Source organism: Aythya marila (assembly GCF_965140915.1).
Source record: "Aythya marila genome assembly, chromosome: 7".
Lineage (NCBI taxonomy): Eukaryota > Metazoa > Chordata > Aves > Anseriformes > Anatidae > Aythya > Aythya marila.
Window position 1 is genome coordinate 27,820,570 of NC_139048.1, and position 12,828 is coordinate 27,833,397.

A 12,828-nucleotide genomic window follows, 5' to 3' on the forward strand; every position below is an offset into this window, starting at 1 on the left:
TCTTTGATCTTTGAGCACAGTATTTCAGTGTTTAGAACCCACCTTTGCCCCAGGCTATAAACATATGTTAGGTTACCAAAAAAAATAAATAAATAAACCTCAAAATCTCTCCGTGCTTCTTTTTTTCAGGTTCCTAATCCACCCATCAACAGGTATAATTTACACCCAGCCCTGGGCTGTATTAGATGCTGAAGTGAACTCAAAGTATAATTTCTATGTGAAAGCAGAGGACACAGATGGGAAGTACAGCCTGGCTGAAGTGTTCATCACTGTGCTAGATGTCAATGATCACTCTCCAGAGTTCAATGAAAACATCCAGGAAAAGACGATGATCATCGGGTCACCAGTGAAGATAGAGGTGAGAAACAACACAGCGTGTCACAAAGCAGAGTGCTTTGGAAAAGCCCCAGCTATGCAGTTTATTGCTCAGGGAACACGATGAATGCCTGAAAGTTGGCTTTTCCTGAGGCTTTATTCTGCACATCCATTTGTACGTAACAAATGGATTAAAGCATGGAACAGTAGTATTTACAGACTGCTGAGAAAGAGAAATAATTTCTATAGGCAGAAGATAAAGTTCCGTTACAGTATTTGAACCATTAACTGGTGGAGGATTCTGGAGTATACAGTGATCATAAGAAGCCCAAGCACGATGAATGAATGAAAGTACAGGGTTTTGAATGCTTAACCTTCCTGCCATTTTGCTCAACCACACAACTTCATTCCCTTCGCTTTGTAGAACTATATATAGCGATCCAGTGCAGAACAGGAGGTTAAAAAACATTGCAATAGCAATTTGCAGGCAAAGGAGCAGAACATCCGATGTTACACATATTTGAATGCATATAGTCAAGCCTGATTATGCAACACCCAACACTAGCAGAATAAATACCACAGCAAAAAACTTAAGGCAGCTATAGCTTAGTGAGTGTGGAGCTAATCCCATTGTTCTCTATTAATTTCAACATTTGTCCCCGCTGCTGTGGGAGAAAGTCCCTAGCGACAGGCTGTTTACTGTCTCCAGATAGGTTATGATTCTGCTTTTCATCTTCTTCCCTTTAATCTTGAATAGAAATCATTTATACAAAAAGAACTCTAGCCCTGCTATTTGTCATTAGAAAATGGTGCATAGCTGGTACCATGAAAGGGTAGTTTGTTTCCAAGACTAGACAAAAACAGTCAGTAAAAATTACCACATGGATGTTGTCAGAAGTGAATGCTCAAAAACTTAGAGTTTTATCTTCAGGCAAAGCAATAACATCTTTGTTCTTTACGTTTCCCCAACCAGGCTATAGATCAAGATGCAGAAGAACCCAACAACATTGTTGATTATTCCATCATGCAAGCAGACCCAGCCAACGTGTTTGATATAGACCAAAGCACTGGGGAAATCAAGTTGAAATCCTATATCCGTTCTCTGGACATCATCCACAACATTACAAAGAACAAGGACTGTATATGGTCAGTGGTGGTGCAGGCCAAAGACCGAGGCTCCCCTTCCTTCAGTACCACAGCAGTTCTGAAGATTGATATCACAGAGGAGGTAAGCAAATATTTTAGAAAAATCCTAAACAGTGCTGGGATGATTCTTGATCAAGAACAACTATCAGAGTACTTTGGGGCTGACCCGATGTTAAACTCTATCATTAAAAGCATTATCAAAATGCATCTTAAACACACCCACAGGGCATCAACCACCTCTCTAGGAAACCTGTTCCCACATCTAACTGCCCTCTTGGTAAACAAGTTTTTCTAAATGTCTAGTCTGAACCTCTGCTACGCAGCCTTGAGCCATTCACGTGCATCTTCTCAGTAGATACCAGGGAGAAAAGATGAGCACCTCCCTCTCCCCACTTCCCCTCTTCAGGAAGTTATAGAGAGCAATGAGGTCACCCCTCAACCTCCTCTTCTCTAAGTTTAACAAACCCAGTGTCCTCAGCTGCTCCTCACAGGACATGCCTTGCAGACGTTTAATGATGAGTTTCTTGCATTTGGTTGTTGGAGACAGATATGAATTAAGGACTATAGGCTCCCGAGAGTAGAGGTAAATCTCTGATCTTTTGTTTACATTCAGGAGAAAACAATCTTTTTTTTCCCCCTTGCCAAAATTTAATAGAAAGTAACTGGGGCCAGAGTGAACTATATTAGACCTTTTTTTGCAAGTCAAATGAGTGACATAGGAAAAGTGAGCAAATTTTATTGAAGTGCTTTAAGTAAATAGAAATTTGGATGTGAGTTTAATAATTGCAGTATTATTAGCAGACAAAAGACCACTCTAAAAGATAGCAAACATATGTTGAGAGTGTCCTGGTAGTCCAACTTCTTCATCCACCAAAGGACAGGCAGCAATTTATGCTGAGCAGTGCATGCTTGTGTGATTTTTATTTATCGTAACTGCCTTGCTATGCCTTTAAGTAGGTACCAGCAGGAAGGAAATGGTAGATGAGAAACACATCATTAGAGTGATGGTCTTTGGACCAGATGCGTACTGGGCAAAGATGCAAATCTCTTTCTGCAGACAGCAGCTGGCTTTCTCTCTTTTTTTCTCTTTCTCCAATGGAAACCATAAGTCTTGGTGGGTTTTATGCAACAAATAAGAATCTCTACTCGCAGCCAACAGCAGGAAAGCCCACCCTCACTGCCTGCCTTCCAGGCTCGCCCTGCACCATAAGTGGCTCACAAGGGGCACCAGGTGGCCTCAGGCACTATCCCCAGCTGTTGGCCCCAGAGTGCAGGTGAGATGGAAATGGAGGTTCCCCATATCCCCCAGCTCTCCCTCCCCTCTCCGGGGTACACAGACAAGCTGTTTACCAATCTGTTAGTGTGGGGCTAGGGCTGAGGGATGTCAAGGAGAGTGGGAGTACCCACACTTCTTCTGCTGCGGGAGTTATGTCCCTGAACCGGGGCTTCCTCCTTCTATACGGGCTGATGAAGGATATCTAGAAGAAAAAAAAAAGAGCACCTTGTGCATTGGGATGAAGAGTTTCTTGGATTTCCTTCTAGTGTGTGAAGTAACATAAGCACATGATGAAAAGAAGTTGTCTTCTCCATCTCTCTGCTCCTTTTTGTCCTGGGTGTGCATGAAGTGAGGGAGCTCCCCCTTAATAAAGTGTAAAGGGGAAACAGAGAGGGCTCTGAAGACCTGGATTCTTCTCAGACACAGTTATTCCTCCTTCCCATGCTCTTCTCCCTGCCAAGTCCTAGCACGTATGCTGAAATAGCAAAAGTATCCTCTCTGCACTTGAGTATGTCTCTTCAGCAGGACCTGCAGCACTAATCTCACGTCATGTCCTCTGTAAGCTTCTGCACAATTCTCCACTACTTCTTTCATTGATTGTAATGATTTGCATTGTGGTTTTTTTGTTTGTTTGTTTTACCCAAGAGCATCACACCTCCTTGAAAAAGCACTGAAGTTCCAGCTTCCGTGTGGGTGAGTTACCGTGGTGGTGCAGGAAGCTCTTGCTTGTTCCCAGTGTCCCAGGCACAACAGCCACTGCTAGCGCTCTGTGCAGGAAGCAGTCTCTTGGTAGAGGCACGTTGTGTGCACTCTCTTTCCCTCCCTCTCTCTGACTGTTACAAATCTACATGTCATCCTTCATGCTCCAGCTGCACAAAGTCTCTCTTAGTTAGCTGTTTGGTGGGTATTTATGTATTACTGATTTTGGATAAGGAAGATATTTTTGAATGCATCCTCCAGAGGTTTCCCGCAGTGTTAATCACACCAAGTAATTAAACAGGCATATTTTCTGATTAACATTTACCACTGCAATTAGCGCGAGGCTGTGCCCTTCGAGATAGATGCCTTGTGGCTAAGTTCAGCAGTATTGCACATCAAAAGGACCTTTTGCTGTTGGAACAATATAGCAATAAAAAATTCCAGAGGCCTTTTAATTTAACCGAGTCTGTTTTTATGGAAATTGGTATTGAATGGCATTTGTTAATCTCCTATCCTTTCTCAACAGAGTAAGAAGCATATGCTGAAAAAGCCATGGTTTTTGCACCCTAATGTCACTCAAAAAATCTATTCCTGCTGCACGCAATTTTCACTGGTAGCTGATCCCCCAGTCCTGATCCTGAGGGTTGGCCTGATGGGGGATCCCCCTGCCTCCTCGTGACTCTGCTGAGGTCCTGCTAGGATAGAGGGGCGTTTATTTACAGCTCTTCACAGCCCAGAGCTTTAGTCCACATTTAGAGAGTATAATCTGTGACACCTTTGGTTCTTAATAGCTTTGGCCACTGATTTAGACTTCTAAATATACCTGATGAGTACATTCCCCTGGTTTAAAGGTTCAACAAACTCACAGAAGGTGTATTTCCTTCTCTCTTACACACTCTGCAACCATCCCTGCAACAAGGCTAGGTCTAATCTGAGGCAAAACCCAAGAAACGCTAAAAACGTGGAAGTGGGCTCCTCACAACCAGTGGTTTGTTTTACAGATGCACTTGCTCAAGTTGACACAACCTGATTTGTCTATAATCCGTGATGGCTTGGGCTCTTAACAGCTTCGCCTGCTTACTGAGACTTCTAAATATAGCTGAGGAGCCTTAGCTGCTCCCATGCTTAAACAGCTCAGCCACATGCTCCTGTTGGGTCCAACTTCAGGACGATGCACTGCCCACTCGTTCTGCGTGCTGCAGACCACGCAATATGAAAGGCTCTTGAGAAGCTGCCAGAAGGTGTGGATGTCTGCACGCTGCAGGCTGTTGTAGCAGAAGAGTAAAAAGTGAAGGAAGGAAGTCGCCCTTTCAGTAGCAAAAGGAGACACGAGCATCTTCTTTGGTAAACTTGGGGTTTTGAGGAGAAAGCCACTGTGAAGGAAGGATGGTGAGAATAAGGTCCATGTCACAGAGTCATACCTGTCCTGAAGCTGCACAGTGCAGAGTCCATGAAACCAGCTTCAAAGGCACGTGTCAATGTTGGAGACCGGCCCCTCAAAAGCTGGCAAGTCCCAGGGGTGCAGAGCTGGGCACCTCATCACACTGAAGGGATGCTGGCTGAGGAGCTTCCCTGCAGGGGACAGATGGCTGCAAGGCTTCTGCATGAGAAGCCCAGGACCACACGTGTGTGTTAAATGATGAATAGCTCACGGCATGTTTTATTCCAAACGGTTGCTTTAATCTCTTTAATTGCATTCTTGTCCCAGGATTGGACATCCCCTTTCTCAAAGCTGATACACAACTTAGCTACTTCCAAACTTCTGCCGCAGTTCTGAACTGTCTGCCAACCCTTCTCTGGTTCTCATTATAGCTGTGAAATCGCAGCAGAAGAACCATCAGAACATTATCTGTTGTGAGCAGTGGTATTTTTAACTCCTCTGATGGCTGTTGTGAAACAGAGCATTTCTTCCGTGTTTAGGCCCAGAAATATGACAGTGTTTCCCATTACAGCTTTAATTTCATTGTGCATCTGCCATTGTTTAATCTGTTCAAGAAAAATCAGCACTTTCCAAAATGCAACGTGCCTCCTAGGGAAAAAATACCGGCTACATAAATTACCAAGCAGCGCTATTTGATGGCCCAGTTCTGACGCACTGCTGGTAATGGTGCAGTGCCTTGGAGGTACATTGGTTGTGCAGGGAAGTGCTCAGAGACAAGGTACTTAAACTTCAGTGTCCAAATGCTCCCACGCTTTGACTGTAAGAGGGTGCTCAAACCGCTCTCAGACCTGGACTCTGCATTACCTGACTGGGTCATGGGGATGACACAGGATATTCAAGCTTTTTGGTGACAAATGCACTTACCATAAGCCTGTCTGCAGGACAGCTAAGATGATGACGTTCCAGGCTTGTTTTGCAAATCACTCTTCCCATTTATCCTGCAAATGTCATGCCCACAACAAACAGCAATTTTACCACTGTATGCTTACAAAATGCCGCATGTTTTTATGCAAACATCACTGAGCAGTTCTCATTCAAGGCTTATTCTAGGCAACGCTTGTATAGTAGCATCCCAGTAATTAGAACATAGGCTGAATCAGCTAACTATTAATGGGTTTAGCTTCAGTATTAATCATCTCTTCATACCTGGAAGCTCTGAACAAGTATCAAACTTAGTTAGATGAGGGGCAGTTGAATGAAACTGTGTTCTGAAACTCACCATATGATCTTCATCAGTTCTCAAACCTGGAACCGTTGTACACTGACAACATGGGACACATACTTCTGTCTAACCTCATTTATTCAAGATTTGCAAATAGCTAGTCAAATAATTATTACTGATCTATATAGCATCATCTTAAGTATATGTCATCTTTCTCATGTCAGTTCTATATTATGTAGCCGTCTATGGCACGCTACAGAATAGATCTCGACAACACTCAAAATTATAAGTGGACTCATTTCAGGTCATGTACTACTTAGCAGGGTTTGTCTGACACTTAATTCATCAGATTTTCACATGAAGTTAAGGTAAGTTAGGATAGAATTTCTGCCATCTGATGGAATTTAAGTACACAATATCTATGTAACGCACAACAGCAAAGCTGATGTTGAATCCAAGCTCTGACAGTCGTGGGCTGCTTTGCTTTTTCTAGCTCAGGTCTGTTGCTCGTTGAATAATGGGAAAACTTTGCACAACAACAACAAAAAAATCGGTCCCTACTTGTAAGGTAAAGTAGCCCATGACTTCCAATAGCACGTATTTGCCCATTTGTCTTTGCCAATAGGAAACATTCAGATTATGGGAACAACGGTCTTGTATAATGTGCCTGAGGTAGGTTGTGAAAATACAGAAGTGAAGACACTCAGCTCCCTTTATTTTCCATGCTATCCGTTCCATAAGCGTCTCACCCTAGCTCCCTAGTTGTATATATAACAGATACTCACCTCTTTCAAATACAACCACGCATGGGTTGACCGTTTCTCTTATTTTTGACATTTCCAGATCAAGTCCAGGGTAAAATCCTATATTTTAGGCCTCAAGAAGCGTCCATGGACGATATTTGGAATTTGCATGAGTGGCGTCCTTTCCACCATTTCTGTAACAATGGTGATCTCCACCATCATATACTGGAAAAGTGTGAAAAGATCCAAGCTCTACCCGCAGGGCAAAATCCGCAAAATTATACGGGGACCTCCGAGACGCACAGTGTGCTAAGCTGCATAGTGAACTGGTCATTCATTTGTCCTTAATATGCCATATGTAGCTTACGTCACTGCTTATTTTTCTTATTTCTGAAAACAAAGCTCTTTAGCTCTAATCATGTCCCTTACCTCAAAGAGTTTTGTTATGTCTGTAAAAGAGTACTTGAAAACAGAATGCAGCACATACCTGCTAACTACTCATTTGTACACTGTAATTTTATAAAGCGTAGTTTTCTCATAATCTTTTAAATGCCATTTTCAGTAATGGTCCTATAAACTGCATCACCGTATCACCTGCGGCTGTTTTCAAAAGATCATTTTCTACTCATAAACTTCTGTTTGGGTTCAATGCTATTATTCCTAGGAAATTATTTCTGACATATAGTACAACAATACAGCTGCAGATCCCGGAGCCAATTATTTTCTTGCTCAGTTCTTGCAAGTTAAACAAACACTGTGGTGATAAGCAGGAATCTGCCCTAATTTGGCAGTAAAACTCCTGTAAGCTTTTGTGTTTGACCACCATCCTTCTCTCAACACTGCAGTGCTTGCCCAGTCTCCTGCTCCAAATTGTGCAAAGCTGGACTGGCTCTTTGACTCTCACTTTTCTTTAGAGACAACTTCCAGTAGTGGCCCCTGCTTGTCACATATTTTGGACAAATGAAATTTCTAGGTCGCTGTCTGTCCCACAGAGTAAGTCATGTGTTTTCTTTGTACTCTTTTACAGACTCTTCACAAAGGGCCTATGGCCGCCTTTTTGATGCAAACTAAAGATAACCCCATGAAAGCCTTAGGAGTGCTAGCTGGTGTCATGGGCATAATGGTGCTGATAACTATCATGATCTCTACTGCCATGTTCTGGCGCAATAAGCGCTCCAACAAAATCATGCCGGTAAGAAGGATCATAAAAAAGAGGCAGCCCCAGCCGTCCCGCACGGTGAGGATGGAGTGGCTGAAGTTCAAGAGGCCCAGCAATGCCGCAGAGAAGTTTGTCGTCGAGGATGATGCACAGAGCCTGCAGAACGAGAACAGCAACAACAACGTCCAGGTTGCCCCCGTGCCACCAGCCGCCCCCATGCCCCCGCCACCCCCTGCCCTGGCTTCCAGCGGGGATGCCCCAGGGTGGCGGGTGCCAACCGTGTCCGGCTCCCTCACCCCCAAGTTCATCAATAAGCAGCTGAAGAAGCGAGGTCACAGCAGCGCCCACAATGCCCTAGTGTCAGAGCTCAAAATGAGGTTTGAGAAGAGGAACGCGGCTATCGGCGAGCCCCACATCTAGGCGCTCTCGGCAGCCCCAGAGACTGCACCTTGTGGCTGTGCGTGGATGTATTATGTGCCGTGGTCCTCCCTGTGTCTGTCAGCACCCTGTGAACTGAGAGCAGCTTCTTGCTCCGACAGTCCCCCTCACCTCCTGAAAGTATGACATACTACGAAGTTGCCCCACCTGTACCAAACGCTGTGGTCCATGCCCAGCTAGGACTGCACTTCCTTTGTGTTGTGTCCCAGTGCTGGTTCCACCCTGCAGCTGTCTGATGGGTGCTCAGTACTATGCCCCTGCGCCAGGCAGTCTCCCCAAGCAACCAGCAGCTCAGTTTGCCCCAGTTTGGGAAGCCCTTAGCTGGAGTCCTGCTCTGCATCAAGGTGCTCTGCAGCCGAGGCGCTGGCAGATGCCACTTCTCGTCTGGTCCAGCACGGGGGTCTGAGGTGCCCAAAACCCCCCCTCAACTCCCAGGCCCAGCGTTGAAGATGCTGGTCTGGCTGTGGCACCAGGGTTGGTGTGCGGGGCTCCTGGAGCAGCGGCACGGCACGCTGGGAGGGGGCTGCACATAGCTGGTGCCTGCTGCCCTTGGGGCACGACGTGCAGGGTAGCAGCTGGCAGAACGATGTGCTGACGGCCTCGGTACCCCCCATCCTGCAGGTAAGCAGGCAGGCTTGGAGAAGTTCTTCATTTTCCTGCAGTTTATGCTGGATTCTGCCAGAGCACATTGGCATGATGCTGAGCTTCGCTTCCACCCTGGACTTGCCTGCTAATCAGGGGATGGGAGGACCAACCAGGCCAGGATGCAAGCACAGAAACTCAGTAGCAGCACTCGCTCAATACTGCCTCCTTCCGACACTGCATCTCCTAATGAGAGGCAGGTCAGCAGGAGGACTTGATTAAAGCAGCAGGGAAGGTAAGGTAAAGGCGAGAGAAAAATTATAAGTGAAAAATAGAGACAAGTGCTAGAAAGTCACATATGTCGGTCAGGAATGTGTCTGGAAAGATTACTTGTGTGTTTTTTTTTATGCTGCTAGCAGGAGGTGTCAGGGAATGTATTTCATCACCTCTCCTAGCTTGCTCCAGGGACTGGTGAGTGCAAAAGGAAGTTTCCATAAAATATTCTGGCTTGTCCTAGCAGCATTTTTGACTGAATTATGCAACAGCTAACTGGAAAGGGTGTGGGGAGGATGACAATTTCTTCCTGTTAGGTGACAGTAAAAAGGCACTGAAGGCAGAGCAGATTTTTTTACAGGCCCTCCCCACAGTTTCTCTCTTGTGTTCGTTTCTTTCGGCTGGGCCTGGCTGTTTCCTGTCCCCTGGGGAGAAGGCAGTGTGCACTGGCCTAGCTGGGGAGCAGCACCCTGTGCCCAAGCCCTGACCCCGTAAGGCAGCTGTACCGGCTGCCGTGGGTTTGCTGTTGTGGATGGACACCATGAGCATCAGGCTGGGGAGCAAACCCTAAGTGACAGGATGCTGTGTTCATTCGAGAGCTGCTTTTTGTCATTTCAGCTGGACCAGCGGACCTGCTCCTCTGGGGCTCCTTTTCCTTCACCCCATTAGCTGGTCTTATTTCCTTCAGCCGGACCAGGGTTTCATCACCTTAGCAGATAGCTGGTTCAATGAGCCATCACCTACTAACAGAGAGAAAAATCCTCTATTTTTAACTTCCATTTACTCCACCCAGCAAACAGAGGGTGACTGTGGTTCTTGTCGCCCACGGGCTGAGCCAGGAGCTGCAGTTGAGAGGGGCCGCAGGGCCCGTTGCTGCCCCGAGTTTGCTGCATAAACTGGCACCAGCCCTGGTGGTGCCGGGCTTTGGGCCGTGCCCCTGCGCTGGGTCTCCTCGCAGCGCAAGCCACTGGGCCCAGCTCTCCGGGCACGCAGTGTGTCAGGGCTCAGCCCCATCTCCGCGCAGGTCAGGGACTGAAGGCTGCAGAGCAGCAAGGAGCAGCAGTCTGCTGGGTGTGGGGAGCAACACACATAAAATGCACGCTTGAACGTTTCTCTGAGGTGGCCCCTTGGTATGGGACTGCACAAGGAGCTGCGTGAGGAGCCGTGCAGCTGTAGAACTGTTGGTAAGGACAGTGCAGTCTGAGGGCCGTGCCCTGAACCAGGCAGAGGCTTCACAGGGAGCAGAGGCAGTAGTGGCAGGGGAGTGATGAGGGCCCAGCATGGAGGGGCGTGGCAGCATGGCAGCCCATGTTGGTGCCGATGGCTCCTTTTCATTTCTTGGTCTTCATTTTCTCCACCCTTTTCTCGCCTTCCCTCAGGGCCCGTTGCTTACCCCTGCTGCTGGCTCCCAGGCCCTTGCATTGTGCACTGCGTCCACCTCATCCTCCGGCCCTGAGCCATTTGGAGGGAGGGGACACACAGCTCCTGTCACTGCTGCTCAGCCCCGGTCCCACACCCACGGCCCCACAGGCTCCTTTCACTGGCTGTGTCTCCTGCAGGCTCTGCAATGTTTCATGGGGGCACCAAAGGCTTGTGATCTGTTCCCCATACTACTGTTTTCCTGATGTCGTGTTGAAGCCAGTATTTAGTGGTCATTCTCGGATGAGGAAAGCCTGTAAAAACCATTCAATTAAGTGAGATTTAGCAGGAATTACAGGCTTAGTGTTAGAGATTATATTTAAGAGGGAATAAAGTTGTTTTATTACTATGTTGTGAGACTTTTCCAGTTACTTTGTACTTCAACTTCAGAGTTTTGTTTTTTTTTTATAAATTAAAAAAAAAATACAAATTATTCTTCTCGTGGTGTATTTTTGCTGGCAGAGATGCCTTTTTGGTTGCTTGCTGCGTGACCACTGCCAGGGACGGCAGAAATGCCCAGCACCCGGCTGTGGCACAGCCCTGGGGCAGGCATGCTACTCACCCAGCAGCAGGTTTTGGTTCAATGCCAGCACTCACCGGGCATGCAATAAAGTACTCACATCCTGCGCATGGTCATCAGAGGTTTTGTTCTTCCCAGGCCATGTCCTCGCTGTGATTCAGCCTCCTTGATTCTCCCTCCCTGTTGTGTGCATCCCCGGTCTGCCCCCAGACCATCCCCGCAGCAGCTGCGGTTCCTTGCCGCCTCCGACTGGCTCAGGAAGCCAGAGTGCCCTCCTTCCTGCAGGGCGCTGTGAAAGGGTTCCTCTTCTGAACCAGGGGCTGAGAAATCAGGCTGCAGTGGTGGGAAATAATCAGCCTGCCTCATTTTTGATATTCCATCTCTCACCCTTGTTTAGATAGGGAGCCCCACTCATTTACTGTGAGCTTGTGTTAGGACGGTTGTTAGGAAGGTTTTATTTGACTTCTTGTCTTCATTTGCGTAGCAAATGCAAGGTCACGAAGTCAGGTTTTATTTTAAAGTTCTATATTTGTGCATGAAGAGGAAAGGAAGTCTTACCTTGGGGGGGGGGGGGGGGGGGTGTTGACTGCATCAAGCAGAAGTCCTCTCAGCAGCATTGCCAACGCTGGAGCAGCACTTTCAGTGCCTCAGCGCCTTGGCTTTAATCACCAGAGTGAGCTCAGCCCCCAAGCTGAAGGCTCCCAGCACGGCAGCGCCGTGTGCCACCACGCCGAGTGCTGGATGAGGAGCGGAGGCACTAGCTCGTCCCACTGGGTGCTCTCCATCCCCGCAGGGGTTTCTCCAGGCCATGGCTGTCACCCCACTGGGCTGGCTGCTTCTGAAGGGCCACAGGGGCCCTCACTGGGGGAGCACAGGTAAGGAGGGCCTGGAGCTGCCCTTCCCTGCAGTGGTGCCCATTGCTCCTCAGCACTCAGTTTTTTTGCAAATTGTAACAGTAAAAGAACAAAAATGAAGCAGAGGACATTGCACATTGTGAAAATCGGTTGTGTTTGTTGTGTCACATTAACACTAACACACTAACAAGCCTCTTTACATATAACATCAAAAGCATCAACAAAACATGTTTTTTAAAAGCCACACAGTAAGTTGCAGCAGTTGCAGGTGCTGGGGAAGGAAACAAGGGGGCCTGAGGCTGTGCAGCATGGAAAATACACAACAAAGCATAGCTTTTGTTGCCAAAACACAACTAAAAAGGCAAACTGCCACACAGTAAAGGTCGTGGTAGTCATTATCTCTGGCTATAGCCAAGGTTTCTACTCTGGTTTGGTATTTTTGACGAGGTCTCTAACAACACACATGACAAGGGCTGTGGGTCTGTCAGCCATGTGCTTTGTGCTGAAAAGAACAAGGCCAAAAAGAAAGGGGAAAAAAAAAAAAAAGTATGTTTATCCCCCCAAAAGGTAGCTGCTCTACAAGCCTGGGCCAGTTGCTCTCCTATATATGTTTGTTGTTTTTTTCTGCCTCTGGCAAGGTGGCAAGCCTTGATGTTGAAGCAGCAGGCTGTGCCGGCAGTGCGCCTGTGTCTGGGGTTAGCACCTGGCTGGCTGCCCAGCCTGGCAGCAGGCGCAGCGGTGGCTCCTCAGCTCCCAAACCCTGGCCCCTGCCCCAGGGATGTGCCCGCTCAGTGCAAGCAG

The 12,828-nt window shown here is 47.2% G+C and overlaps 1 protein-coding gene across 1 annotated transcript in view; it reads left to right on the forward strand.

The window, feature by feature from the left end:
* Positions 1-8,361, forward strand: part of CDHR1 (cadherin related family member 1) — a gene marked incomplete at both ends in the record, with an annotated part of 43,545 nt that extends 35,184 nt beyond the window's left edge. The window contains 3 exons of the mRNA XM_082765285.1: positions 130-358; positions 1,289-1,543; positions 7,810-8,361. Coding sequence (XP_082621411.1) covers positions 130-358; positions 1,289-1,543; positions 7,810-8,361 — 1,036 coding nt within the window. The remainder of the gene's footprint in view (positions 1-129; positions 359-1,288; positions 1,544-7,809) is intronic.
* Positions 8,362-12,828: the final 4,467 nt, after the last annotated feature.